Consider the following 15,531-nt stretch of genomic DNA (forward strand, 5'->3'; position numbering starts at 1 on the left):
CCATACATTGGAGATGTGTCGTTCATGAGTCAAAACAAAACGTCCTTGTTTTTACTTAACTATATCAAGACACGGAAAAAATCACAGCAGACATAATGAAAACAAGACTGAAATTGAAAAGAAAATGAAAAAAGGACTATGTACCAGATGTCAACTATGCATCTGGTCTTAATTGCTATTTTTTGCCTTGAGATTCGAGAAAATTTTCTATTTTATTATACGAAACGTCTATGTTGCAAAGTTTCCTTTGTTTCCTTTATACAAGTAAATCATTTGAAATGCAAAGGAAGACCATACAGCACACTGGTACAACGCTGCTACAATCACTTTTTACACAGAGAACTTAAAAGTGTAATCTCTGTTACCATTTCAAAATGTCAGTTTATAGCCACAGGATATTTCATCTGTTTAAGTATATCCCAGTTAGTTAATAATTTATTTACTCTTACAAGCTTTAAGCTTTACAAACTTTTCCAAAACAAAGGGACTAACCTTTTTTACAGTATCCTCAGCTACTTGAAAAATACTTAGAGATTTGAGCTTTCTAAAAGATCCTGCATTTTCTACAGCAGCATTACTTTTTCTTATTCAAGAATGATTATTATAGATCTCAGATGTTAAAATTTCTGCTGACCGCTGGCCTCTCTTGTCATAACTCACAGCAAAAACATTTGCTTGTAAGCAAAAAGATACATGCTCAGTTCCTTTTTGGATTTTAGTTGTTATACCCAAGGGAAATATCTACTGACGTGAACCACCTTGCTAGTGCACATAACAATAAAGTATGTGCAAGTGATTTGTGCTCAAACCAACAGAGGCTGTTCTAAAATAAGTAATGCCTCACTAGGCAAAACTGCTCATGAATGCAGACTAGATGCCAACCTAAACAACTTGTATGGGTTAGACCCCTGAAATATGTCCTACAGGAATAACTTTTTATCATCCGAATCAGAATTCCATAAAGCCTGACATTTCATCAGTGTCATTTGGTAAAAAGTAAGAAAATAATAGTACTTATTTGAATTCCTACTCAATATGGAGAAAAGTGTGGTATGCTATAAAAATCATATTTTCTGCAGTATCTCTTCCATTTAGGACTCAGGACAAACGGGTGAACATTAAGAATATATAATTCTGATTCTGCTGAAAGGAAGTGCCTCCTCAACTCCCAAAGTAAGATCAGCTGAGCTGCAACTGGGGAGTGACTTGAGCCTGAGAATACTGACCTGAATTATGCGGAGCTTTCCTCTGAACAGGCAAAAAATACAGAACTCAAGGAAATATAAATTATATTTGCATGATAAATTTTAAACTATATTACAACTCAAGTTCAGTAAAGGTTTATTTAATAAAAGACAGTTATTTAAAATGTTCATATTGGAGCAGTAGATGCTTTTGAACATTTTTCAATACGATGTTACTTTTCAGACCTATACTAACCGGTGTCAAATTAATGCTTTTGTATCTCTGGGTTTTCAGAAACAGTAAATAAAATCTAATCACCTATTTAAAAACTCAGATTCTCTACATTAAGAGATGTTTTTAGCAGGAAACAAGAGTGTGGCCTTATTTACCTGTAATAACTCAAAGTAGTGCAAACAATGATAAACGGGGATAAGCATGAGTCGTGGAAGGACATATCGTACAGCTTCTTTAAACCCTTCAGCAGTAGACTGAAAAGGGAAAATAAACATGATTATTACACTGAAATACTCAAAACAGGACTAGACAAGTTAGTACTGCTCCAAGCAAGATGGCTGTGCTAGACACATCCAGGGTGCCCCCTCCATTCTACATTACACTATGCTTACATCTATTAGGAAGCAAGAACAATGTAAGTTTGCAAAAAGGTTTTTGTCTAATGAAACTCATTATAAGATTCAGAGACACATAAATGCTCTAATATTAAGCAAACAGAACCTGTAAACACCAAATACCATCTTCCAGCCACTGCAAGCAGCCTTTTCCACCAATACATTCTGATTTTGATGCATACGCAATAGTGAACCCATAGCTCTGAAAACACCACTAACTCCCACAAGTACTGGCACAACCTGTCTCCTTAAAATGGCAACCGGTTGGATGTCCATATTTTTGCCAGAAACAGAAAATATAAGAAGCTAGAGGACTAAGTTACCCAGAAGTCATTTTATAAGCATCCTTTATTTCACGTATCACAATCTGTAGCACCTTCGTATCTCAGCATTTTCTGTAGAACTCAATTAGTAGCATTAGTTCAAGGTGGTAACACCTTAAAATAATGCAGCGCTTCGGACTAAGCAGCATGCCTTATTCCCCAGTCAACAGCCACAACCCAGCAGGCAGAGAATGCTTGACTACATTTTGAAAAAAGCCCATACCATTTCCAAAATAACCATCAATTTCCCTCTGATGTCCTCTCCTCCCAGTTACACATGCTGTGCTTCAATTTACATCCAATAAATCACAGAAATACAGAAGTCTCATCAAGTACTGAAGAAATTAGTATCTCCTCTTCCTCAGAAACTGAGAATCACAAGTTCATGACCCAGAAAATGAGTTAGATATTTTTTCCCATTCCCAGCAGTAACTAACACAATACTTCAGGTTGTAAGATGAGAGGTTTTCCAAAGGATGGTGAATTCCTGCCATCTTCCATAGCAAAATAACTATTGAATGGAAACTGAGTTATCTGATCTCCTTTTTGGAAATGACCTCTCCCCCTGTTTAAAACTTCTGGCTGCATCTCCCTGCAATGGCCAGAGACAGCTCATACATGTCCACAACCCAGAGCCTGGACCTCCGTCTTCATGCCATGGCTTGGAGGAATGTGAAGGAACATCCCTAGGAAAAGCCCAAACCTTTCTATGGTGAGGAGAGTCAAAAAGGAGGCCAGATTCACTGTCAAATTACTTGATTACCAATTTAATGTGGAATAGGGCTTTGGGATTTAAATTTGCTAGGGAGGTAGGTAAAGGGCCTTACTTCATTCACAAAGCAGTATTTGAGTGAGATGATCAGGCTTACTAGCACTCATCACTGAAGAGGAAACACTCTCCCTGAAGGAATGGCTCTGAGGAGTCTCAGCTTGCAGAGACATGGGCCCCAGTGAATCCTACAAACTATATGCTACTATAATTGATTTAGCTGGGAGCACCACTGACCAAACACTTGCTCAGCAGCTTCTCAAAGTGCATTTCTGAACACAGGCTCACTCATCTGAACAGCAGCCTTTAACACATGTGCCACATTGACAGAAGGAAGCCATAAACCCCCAAAAATTTATATTAACAAATCACATCTGATCTTGCTGGATAGTTCTATTAAAGAAATGATTCACGAAAAGCTGCCAGTCCCAGCCTAAATGCTGTTGGTCAGGAGGCCTGGGATATGTATGGAAGAAAATAAAAAGATTGTGCCTAGGTGTCTACGTTTGGCATTAAAAGGCAAACCAGAAATACAAGATGCAGGTATGAGAAGTCACCCTCTATTCTCAAGTAAAAGAGTCCGATGTGAGGACAAGAAAAACTGCAAAAGACGTATGGATGGCTCAGAGCTATATCCAGTTCGTACATGAAGAAGCAAGAGTCCAAATATCTTACAACAAGATGGAAAGGTCAGAATCTAGAGGATATGGTCCTCAGTAAGAAGTAAAAAATTACTGACAATTTTAAACCTTTGACACATGAGACCTAAAGCAAGTCAGTATTTCTCATTTGCACTCACCTGAAAGTGGAGAGCAACAGCAGGTTTCGCCATTAAGTTATTAAAATGCTCATGAAATTGTGGAGAAAGAATATCCTGGGACAAGGTTTCATATGGATCAAAGGCTTGTTCCTAAAGAAAACCAGAGAATTATACACCCATATGAAGGATGCAAGATATTTCTGTCCCAGCTGCTACAATTAATTCCTTTAATAAGCTGATACATAAGCAGAACTTTACAAGAGAAGATCGATTTTGCAAAACAACTTTGAGTAAACCACAAGCCTTTCTCACTTTAAATTTGAGACGTACACATTTTCTCAGAATTCCTCAACCTCACCATACTTATCACTAACACAAACAGTGTCTTACTGAAGCAGTGGGAACTATGGGAAGTTCTTGCTTTCAGCCCACTCACATTTCAACTGATTGGCAATTTACCTCCTCTGACAACGAAGAATGACATTTCAGAAAGAAGTGCAGGGCCCCCAACGTAAGACGTACATGGACCTGTTGGAGTGATTCCAGAGGAGGCCATGAAGATGCTCTGAGGGCTGGAGCATCTCTGCTATGAAAACAGGCTGGGGTTGTTCAGCCTTGAGAAGTGAAGGCCCCAGGAAGACCTTATAGCAGCTTCCAGTGCCTAAAAGGGCTGACAAGAAAACTGGAGAGTGGCTTTTGACAAGGGTAGGGATACAGCAAGGGGGAATGGCTTTAAACTGACAGTGGCTAGGTTTATATTTGATATTAGGAAGAAGTTCTTCCCTGTGAGGGTGGTGAGGCACTGGCACAGGTTGCTCAGAGAAGACGCGGCTGCCCCATCCCTGGCAGTGTTCAAGGCCAGACTGGACAGGGCTTGGAGCAACCTGGCCTGGTGGAAGGCGTCCTTGCCCATGGCAGAGCGTTGGAACTAGATGAACTTGAAGGTCCTTTCCAACCCAAACCATTCTAGGATTATCTAATTCTATGATAAAGATGAACCCCGGAGTCTGTCACATGGAGGCATGGTTGTACCACCACCATTTCAGGGAACATGACATAAGAATGGTCAGTCACAAGCACTGGACTGCTACACACTTTTCTGTCCATGTTGGAAGGCTGGGAAAAATACCTTGCTCTGGGACAAAGCAGCCTCGGAGGAAAGTCCTCTGACAACACCACAGGTTTCAGCTGCAAAAATTATGACTGGATGGAGTATCTGGCCGTGACTCTGTAGTACCAACTGCAGCAGGAAGGGATGAAAACCTAACTACATGAATCTCTGCAGGAATAATTTATGACTGCTCATAGATCACCGGCTCCAAAGCCTGTCAAGCTGCTCCCGACTCTGAAGATTCACTGGGCTGAATCACTCCTGAATCACCGGGTTATTCAGTGCTGATGGCACGATGCCCAGAATAAGCACATACCTCTTTTCACCTTAATGGCAAAGCGCTTGTCAGAATACAGGCTACAGAATTTGGGAGTACCAAACGCCACAGAGGCCCATCTGAATATTCAGTAAGGTCTGAAGTCTTCCATTTGCAGAGGGCCCAGGGGATTTTCCACCTTACTCAGGGGGCAGCTGCAATTAAACTCTTTGTGGAGAGGAGAGGCACGGAATGCACTCTCTTTTCACATGCAAATTGTAATCATCTCCTCATCAAGTTCTAATCACTGCTGTCCATTCGCATTAGATTGTATCTGGGAGGGTGATGAAAGGAAGAGGAGAAGGTTTGGCACTTCAGCAGCTGAAGAGAAATGATTAAACGCTTTCTAACTGAACAGTCTGGTTTTCTTTAGCTGAATCTGAAACCACTCTGCGGCCTGCTTGTTTGTTTACTCCATGACTACCCACTACCTGCAAGCATGTAGTACAGGGGTCATATTTTACAACATCCAATTAATAACAGGGGACTATAACACTACATATAGTTCCTCTTTGCCATACTAACCAAGAAGAAATTAACATAAACATCTGCAGAAGCAGAAAGTCAGCCATGGAGTGTGGGTTCAGCTGCATCTAGAGGTAGTAAGCAGGAACAGACAGATGCTTGAAGCTGATCCACAATGTCCTCTGCGCCGCAGGACACAAGAAGAGAGCCGGGCTGGAACTACTGCTCAAAAATGTAACCTCGCATTTGCATGCAAACCTCCTGGGGGTGCCAGACCAACACATAGAACTGTTTGTGGGAAAGGACCTTCAAGACCGTCCAGTTCCAACTCTCTGCCACAGGCAGGGACACCTTCCACCAGACCAGGTTGCTCCAAGCCCTGTCCAACCTGGCCTTGAACACTGCCAGGGATGCGGCAGCCACAGCTTCTTTGGGCAACCTGTGCCAGTGCCTTACCACCCGCACAGGGAAGAACTTCTTCCTAATATCTAATCTTAAGCTACCCTCTATCATCTTAACGCCATTCCCGCTTGTCCTGTCACTACACATCCTACATATTTGCTCTGTGCTGTCTTTTTAAACTTCTTACTGCATTTTGGAAGTGTTTTCAGTTTCTTCCACTCAGACTTCAATCAGGATTTCAAGTTTTTTTTGTTTGATTTTTGAACACAAGTTTGAAACAAACCTCAAGTTACCTTCCCGAGGAGACTACTTAAAAAAAAATAAATAAATAAAAGGGGGGAGGGTTATACTTGCAAGGTTGCGAAAGTTATTGAAATATGGAGATGTTAACTGACACCCCTGTAAGTTATCTTAATGCAGCACATAGTCGTGGATTGGTGTTTGTAGGTTTCATCAGCCCCTTTCCCTGTAGTGCACTGATTTCCACTTTTTTTGCTTTGCTTTTGGAAACCTAAAACTTCTGTGGAAATGCAAATACCAACATAACAAATGTATAACGTAGTGATAATAACCTTGCTTTACTAGCTGCCTTCTGAAAACCACTTCAAAATAGGTACAAAGACCCTCTGTCCTTGGTTCTGGGGCTCCCCCAACACTACCCGAACATCACTAAAGAGATTACCTCAGGCAATCATTAAAACATGTTGTAGTGGTTAGAATTGCAAAAGTTACCATCAAATAAATGTTCTTCCAGCACATGAACAAATATTCATTTCCCACTCATATGTGTCAGGCATCAAGTGTTTTAATTTCCTCCACACCAGAAAAAAATCTTATTTTCCCTGTACTTCCTTATCTCAAGAACAGTACAGTATTTATGTTTAAACCTTCCAGAGAACTGGTACAGAAAAACAAAGCACAACACTCCAGTTTGCAAGGGTTGTTTGTTTTTAATTATCCTTTCAAATAAGCTGAAGGACCTTTATAATGGAAACACTAAGCCAACAAGCCCGGCTCTAAGATAGGCAGAACAAATAAACACTTCACTTTCTTATCACCCTTTAATGATCCTTCTTGCAAATACACACAGAAGGATGACCCCAACATGTGAGATGATCAAATGAACAGCCTAGTTATTAAGTAGGTCTTGCTCCATATTAACTGAATTATTATAGTCAAACTTACTATCTATATAAAAAGGCTTGAATAACCTGATCTTCATTTCCTAATAAGTTTTTCAGTGAATGAAAATCAGGTGAGATTTTTTACTCATTGAAAACCATTTCTTTCCCTTGAAGCACAGGATGCCTAAAAAGTAGCTCTCTCACTAAACTGAGATATGCATGTTTTCCAGGATAGTGCTGTTCTATTCCAAATTTTAAGTCTCTTTTCAACTTTAATATAAGCTACCTGAATTCGTTGTTCAACTGCTTCTCCTTACCATTATATACGCAATTATGCCTTAATAACTTAAGAGCTAAGACCTAGGCAATTGAACTTTCCTACCGATATGTCATGAGTGCTTTACTGAAGTAGCGCCACAAAAACTTTATGGTATATTCATAAGTGCGCAGCACATGGGCTGTAGCATCCACGTTCTTCACACCCACAAAAATGTAATCATTTTTCAAATGGTGTGTTCATGCAGTCCTCGGATTAAAAAAAAAAAAAAGTAAAAGCGAAACAGAAGTTTTATCGGTTGACATTTTCTTTATAGATATCATAATTTTAAGATAAAACCCATAAACTTCACATTTACCATGTGGCTCATCTGAGAGATTCCCTCTCAGGCCACACCACCTCATTTGACTTCCTCTGAAATAGTCAATGATTACCTGTACGTTTTGGTACAAAAAAACCTGTGGTCATAGACCTATCAAGAAAAAGTAGACTCCATTCAAACATGTTCAGAGACAGCAGATCTCCACATCCAGCTCAGTAATTTGTTCCCAGGTAGCTCCCCTGACAGTTAAAAAGTTGTGGTGTAATTCTAAACTGAACTGTCCTCTTGTCTTTCAGAAACAGCTTTTTTTGCTGCACACCTCTCTGCTGCATTCAAGAGTAATTTGGTGCTCTATTTTCAGGACATGAAGGTACATACATACCTATCCTGATTTGAGTAAACAGAGATACATACTTCCTCAAAACTTTAGTTTTGTGACTCTTCTGTAGTCCTTCCAGTACTTCAATGGCCATCAAAATAAATTAAAAAAAAAATTAAAAAAGCCCAACAAAACTGACAAAATAATTGTTAATAATGTTTCAGTATGAGCCACACCAAATCCGCGTGCAGTGTTCCCTTATTTCTTCTCTTTAGTATCTATTTCACATGTCAATGGGTATCAACAGCGCTTTTGCTGCACTACTGAACCATAAGCTTCTGTTCAGCTGCATATCTGTTTTGACACTTCATTCTTTCCCAGAGCCACTGCTTTGCAGAGACATTTCCCATTCCAGATGTACAACAATGCATTTGCCTGAATTAAAAATACATTTTGTTTGAGTCAGCTCACTGTCCAGAGTAACGCAAGCCACTCATCTGGCAGATCTACACCCAACTGCTATGATTTTGGGGGAGCCCTGCTCCTGACACCAATGCCTACAAATTAGGCATGCCTACTTTCCTTCTGTAAGCAATCCCAGGTAGTTACTTTTCAAATCCACATCCATCCCTACAGGATGGCAGCGATTAATTCCCACTCTAAAATAAGATTTTAGTTTTGTGCTTACCTGCTTGGTATTGTTTCTGTGACACGCAGAAAACTCACTACAGCTTACCTACTAAGGCATGGGTAGGGAAGATCTCTGTTCAGAGCTTATTAAAAGCACATTTTACAACTGCAGATTTATCAGAGATCTCAGTCATGACCAAAAGTTTACTAAGAAAATAAAACAATCAGTGATTAAAAACAAACAAAGAACCACCAACAAACCACAGTACCTCTGCAAGATCCTCAAAGCAGCTGCCAGCCAGAGGGTGAGGGCTACTTTCATCAGTCATTTCAACCGTATCTTCAATCAATCCCAAAAGCTTCACTGTCAACTCGTGAATATCTGAAATGTTGCTAAATATCACATCAATATCCTGCAAACATAAAATGTGTTGTAGTAGTGTTTAGAATTATTTTTTTTACTTATGTAAATATGGAGCATTTTTTGTGAAATCTGAACCAAGAGGTAAAGTGGAGAGGAGCCAACAAAAAGCCAGGAAAAGTTAAATTACTTGGTCTTGCCAGGCCTGCAGGCTTGCCCAGGCCCATCCAGGTTTGCACAACCCAGTGAAAAAACGTGAACCATCCTTCCCAGGCCAGAGCAGAGCAGCACCAGTCGCAGTACATGTTATTCAATGCTTTGGACAGAAATGCCTGGCCTTTTCAGCCACAATTCACAACTTTTATTTTCCCCTCTGCTGATACTTGTTTCTCAGAACACAATAGGAAGGAGGAAATTTAAAGCAGCTCCAAGGTCAGATCCTCTAAAGTGCAGGTAAAACTAAAGCAGCTTTTGGGCTACTTTAGTAGAATACTACCTGGGCACAGAGGAGGAATCAGCATTTTCCTCTTCCAAATTCTACTTTGGATTTTTCAAAGCCACACACCACAGACACACCCAACTAGGCAGCCCTTCCAATGACCTGCATTCTTCTTCTGACCCCTCTGAAACACACTTCTCAGAAGCCTTCTCTGTCCCAACCTTACACTGCAGAGTTTGCTTGACCTCCTGCCAGCGCCAAGACCATGGCAACCTCTTTGTGGGAACAAGCAATCTCAAAATTTCTCATACCCATTCCCATATAACCAAAAAATATTTGTCAGCTCCAAAATATTCCTTCCTTCTCTTCCCATCACCTTCATTTGAATTCTGTCCCCACATTTGTACGATTCTCTGATACCCTGTATCAGCTACTGAGGAACCTCTACACCAGCTGTAACAGGAATGTCTCCTGCTGCCTCTCTTAACCTGTGTTAACATCACCTAAGTTCTGCTAGCCTGGTCTCTTTCTCCTTCATCCCAAAAGAAGTATTCACTAATCTCTTACAATTACTTCTCTCCTTTCTAAACTCCAGCATCCTGGAAACCAAATTTGTCACACATAGAATTTCAAGCAAATATTTCAATCATTTATCAAATGGAAACTCCATTCACGGTCAGTCTCACACTACAGAATCCAGAGCGAATGGCTGTCTTGTAGTTTCTGCAGATAAGGGTGCACTGGAGTAGACTTCCAATGTCAATTCAAGCATTCATCTGCATTCACTGTACATGCAGGTAGGTAACTGTTCATTTTTATGTTAAGCAAAAGTGTAGCTATCACCTATTTGACCAAAGGACTTCAGCTATTGCTGGCATCTGACAGGGAATTGTGTCCATTAAGCTTCACTCTGAGAGCAGCACTCTTCATACTATTAATGGCAGTTCCTCCATTTTATTTCATATACAGACAACACTCATTATGCACTGACATATAATAAATCAGATTTAATTTCACGTCCAACACAGTTAATGTAAAATTGATACATTATGGCTGCTAATGGAGCTAATAGCATTACACATCAATAACCTATTAAAGGACTTACATTAGGTGTGAACAACTTTCTGTTCGACAGGAAAGCTTCCCGAAATACTTTTATTATCAGATTCAACTCCCGCAGATATTGCCTTTCTTCTGCAATTTCATTTCTCACTAGGTCATAGTAGTTGAGTTCCCCAGAAGAAGAGGGCTCATCTTCACAGAGAGAAACCAAACCAATGTCATCCTGATCAAACATATCCATCAAAACCTAGCAAAAAAAAAATTAAGATTACATGAAGGCTGATTTTTACATTTGGCTCTAGCTCAGCTATTTCAATGTGTTCAGAGAAATCCTCTGAGTTTTTAATACAATACTTTCTGTGATCACTTTCACAAGGGAGTAATATTTAAACTTTGGCAGCAGAAGGCTGGATCACTTGCCAAAGCCATTTTCCCCTTTGTAAGTTAGTACGACCTAGAAAACAAGTTACGATTCATGCAGAATCAACTTTGAAAACAAGGCACCTTGCATAAGCCTTTGACAAAACCCTCCTGATAAAGATAAAATTAAACAGAAATGTTTCTTATTTTAATAAGGATGAAAACTAAAGGTCTTTTCTGTATTACACAGAAGGGAAGAGCTGTCATGGCAAAGCAACATCAGGTGGACAGTAACACAGCAGAGACATAAAGGACAGTAACATTTTCTATCCTTGCATTGTTTTGTAAGTACTACTACTGTTCCAAAACTTAACAGTCTTAACTTAAGCTTCAGTCTTTACTGTGACAGGTGTGGCATGAACAGGGGAAGAAGCTTCTGGATATGAGTAAGACCAGTCTTCCTCTCCTATCCTACTTTGGATATATCTCCTAAAAAAAAAAACCAAAATAACAAAAAACCACCCCAAAACAACTCTAGTAGCTACCATTTTAATCCCAACTCCTTACCTTATCAGCACACATTGAGACTTTAATGTCCTGCTGGGAGATCTCAAAGTGTCGTATATTGAAAACATAGTTTCCAGCCAGCTTTAAAATGTCAGCTGAGATGTATTCTAAGACAGCCACAATATAGAGAGAGACGTGATAATCTACCTTATAACCTAGGACCTCCTGCAAAAGCAAGAGAGAAAAGAAAGCTCTTTATTCCAGAAATTCATTCAGAATGACAATTAACACTGAAGTTTTTGCTGAAACTGACCTTGTCTTTGCTGACAGTTTACTGTAATGTAACAGCCAGGGCAAAGGTCATCAAATGGAAATTTGAGCAGCTGCCTCAAAGGAAATCCTTGCAAATATTTTCTTGTGCTATTTTGCCATACACTGATAGATGAAAAGCTGCAGAACATTCAATAATACTTCCTCGAAAAATGACAGCCCTAAAAATAAGGTTCCTTCAAGGAAAGGACTTCACTGGAACCACTCCTTTACATTTCGCTAAACAACTAAGCTATCTGCACCCGTGCATTCCATAAAATAATTAAACTGTTATAATTAAAGTCTGAACACAAAAAAACCCAGGATGAATATTTCACATTCTTCTTGTAATACGTACTCCATGTTTTGCAAAGCATGCACTATGTGGCCTTTTATTTGTGACAGGACCATCAGGAATAAGTACAGATAAAGTCATGCATGTGAATAGTCTTGTTCTTACTGTATTTCGACATATAAAAAAAAAGAATCTGTGCCTATACTGACACACCTCTACACCAGAATTCATAGAAGAAAGCCAGTGTTGTTGCCTACAAAGGTCTTATTTAACACTTTTCTAACGTCTCTTCCCCTCTCATTAAGTTACAAACTGAGACACTATATACAAGAACAGTGACTAGACCTGAAGAAGTGCTTTAATTTCTGTTTATGCTTGAACAGAGTTTTCTCAATACAGCTGGAAACTCTGGTGCAACAATGCCACCACTAGATAAAAGCATTTTTAAAGCTATGAATGAAAAGCAAAAGCAATAAAAAAAAAGAAACACCAAAAAGGAGCAATGTCTAAATCAGCCTGAATCTATTGATTCACCACTGATTTAAAAGTGACTAAATGCTGATTTAAAAATCAGAGTACTCTTTTATAATCAAAAAACCCAACCAAAACTCTAAGGGGCTCGGCAAGAATCCATGTTTACGGTGTGGCATTAAATCCTTACTGTAAGCCAGGAGCTCTATACATGTTATAAGTAACATGACACCTAAGAACCAAGATGACCACTCTTCCCCTCAAAACCTACCAACAATAAAGTCTGTATCTGGTCTTTTGTAACACCTTTGCAGAGCTATTATTTTAAAACCAGGGCATCAGTGACATTCAACAGTAACTGAAAGGACATTGATACACATCTTAAGTTGACAGTATACAAGGAACAGGATCTACTTGTTCTCTCCTATTTTGGCTTCTGCAACATTTTGAAACAAATAAAGGTGTCAAAATAGTGCTACAGAAGTAGATAAGGTATTTGAGTTTATTTGGGGTTTCTGTTAAAAACTAATCATATTTCAAAGTAGAGCAACACATTAACACACTACTATCTAGAACATGATGAATTTAGGGATCTACTTTTATTACACACTACAACATATTTATCCTGTTTTACTGTGAATTTTTACTCTTTTAGCCAATATGAGAAACTGCCCTAATTTCACACAAATTAAACAAATACTTATGCTGGAGAGCTAAAATACAGCTATGTGCGGCTGACAGAAGCAGCTGTCATCAGGTTGTTGGTTTAAGTACCTTTAATAAAGGATGTATTTTGTCCACAGGTAGCAGGAGAGGGTTTCTTCTTTTTCGTTTCTCTATAGCAGACTGCGCATCAGCAATCGCCCACTTATCTATTGGATGCGGAAATGTCTTTTGAACTCGTTCCTGTTCAAACATAAAGAGTGCACTTAGATTAACTTCAATAATCGAAGAGAAGCTACAAAAAAACAAGAGCAAATTACTTCCTCTGAAGTATAGACAACTATTCTCCTCCTCAGTGTTTGTAACACATTTTCCTAACTGTTCTCTCCTTCTTACCCAACTCAGCTTCACTGTTTTCCATGATCCCAAACAACCTCCCTTCCGTAAACACAAACTCCTTCAAATCTCCTAAAACAACTGCTCTATAATCTTTACATCACAAGAGCAGCAAGAAACCTCAGCTGAGAGCAGGAGCCCAAAATATAAACAACATCAGGAAGTACCAAACAGCCTGCAGTCTAAATGAAGGAAAAAAAAAACAACCCACAAGTCAGTATTGTTCCTATTTCACAGGAGAGTGTAACTTGCTCTACACAGGTCAACTTTATGGCAGAAATGAGAAACAACTGCAAGATCTTCTAACCAGGAGAAGGACTGCGATTCATGAAAAGGGTCGGCTGTAACACTGGACTCCTTGAGCTCACACAGGAGCATCTTCCTCACTATGCAGCCAACCACAGTGGGTATAGTTTACACCTTCCGTGACGATGGTAAACAATATGCAATTTCAGGTTACTTTTATACAGATTCCCATTTCAACAGCTGCTATAGGAACAGGCAAGATGACCCCCACAACAGAATAAACTGCTTCGGGCAGTGGTCCCATACTTCAACAGCCCTCAGGCTACACATGTAAAAGATCCCAGTCCTGCCTTCCATGAAGTTCTCCAGGGCTGTGATCTGGGAATTAAAATCTGAAATAATGAGTTTAAACTGAACTCAGATGATTGCTTAAGTGACTTTGGAAAAACAGGTTTTAAGTTAGCTCAGGGGGAAGCAGTGATCACCTCTTGCTGCTCGGCCCACTGTGGTGTCCTTACTCCCCAGCATCATCAGGCAGCCATGGCATGTGGTGTGGTGCCATACCTGACCTCTGCTTAGAACCGCAACAGTGTGAGAACTGGATGGGTGGTAACCCTTAGAGGAGAGATTTCATAGCTGAGCTCAAGAACTAGCTGAGAAAAAATGGTGTAATCTACGTGTCCTTTGATAACAAGACTTTTACACATATTCTGAAACGTGTGTAAAAGGCCCGAGATCTTCTTAGAGCCAGCTTTTAAATACATGCACATGGCCATTTAACACTCAACTTTCTGTGTCAGTTGCTGTGCCAGGTAAACACATGGTGACCTTTCCTCTTGGACAGCAGCTGAAAGCTCTGGGCTGGTTCACCAAAATGAACTTTCCTTGAGAGACTCTACCAGGAGATCACCCACAAAATGGATGTAACGTGGCATTCAGCTGTCCTTCAACTTAACAGTGCACTTCACAAGTCAGACACACATTCTGTGCTCTGACTTTACTGGTTCCCAGTGGTTTTTTTGGGAACAACTGGAAGGTCTTTTTCCATTTATAAAACCTTTATAATTGGAGATTTTAGACCTTGGCCTTGCAAATACTTAGAGTAAAATATTATGTACGGATATCTCCAGGCTGTTACATAAATATCTGTATGATAACTTTAGAGATCGCAGCTTTATGGTTTTCTGTTAACAGCTAAAACCAGCAGAGCCAAAAGCCTTAATTTGTGGACCTTGAATGCTTGCTGGCAGCACAATCTCACCAACAACCCATAACACAAGACTGAATTATACCTTCTAGCTCTGTATTATTAAATTAAATAACTACTTTATTGCCAAGTGCAACAATGTTTTACTATTCACAGCTTTAAAATGCCAGGTATATTTAAATACAATACACAGGATTTAGTGTTTGCTGTGATATTTGTAACCACAATTCAGAGAGTTGTCAATTATCTCAGAAGGCTGTCTGTATCGTGTGCAGTTTTGCACACAGTAATTTGTGGAGCGTACGTATACTCAGTGAAAATTATTAATTCATACATACACATAGGGTGATTTTATCATCTCATGACTCAGAGGCAAAAAACTATAGAGCTGGTGCACAGAACAGCCAGTGCTATCTCAAACCATCCTGTGTGCTGAAGGGTTGACTGGGAACTGGAGAAAGAGCATGGAATTTCTCAGTTCCACATCCGAAATTCAAATCCAAACTCAAGGTAGTAAAAATCCTGAGTGCTATTAAGGGACTATCTATCAAATTTTGCTTTTGTTTAGTTATAATCTTTATGC

General features: G+C 39.6%; 1 protein-coding gene across 1 annotated transcript in view; it reads right to left on the reverse strand.

The window, feature by feature from the left end:
• SOS2 (SOS Ras/Rho guanine nucleotide exchange factor 2) overlaps window positions 1-15,531 on the reverse strand; it is a 58,011-nt gene that overhangs the window by 27,101 nt on the left and 15,379 nt on the right. Inside the window, exons 3-8 of the mRNA XM_080617167.1 lie at window positions 13,211-13,342; window positions 11,422-11,586; window positions 10,538-10,741; window positions 8,902-9,045; window positions 3,706-3,816; window positions 1,575-1,673 (exon numbers count right to left, since the gene is read on the reverse strand). Coding sequence (XP_080473293.1) covers window positions 1,575-1,673; window positions 3,706-3,816; window positions 8,902-9,045; window positions 10,538-10,741; window positions 11,422-11,586; window positions 13,211-13,342 — 855 coding nt within the window. The remainder of the gene's footprint in view (window positions 1-1,574; window positions 1,674-3,705; window positions 3,817-8,901; window positions 9,046-10,537; window positions 10,742-11,421; window positions 11,587-13,210; window positions 13,343-15,531) is intronic.

The sequence above is a fragment of the Psittacula echo genome (genome assembly GCF_963264785.1).
Source record: "Psittacula echo genome assembly, chromosome: 5".
Taxonomy (NCBI): domain Eukaryota; kingdom Metazoa; phylum Chordata; class Aves; order Psittaciformes; family Psittacidae; genus Psittacula; species Psittacula echo.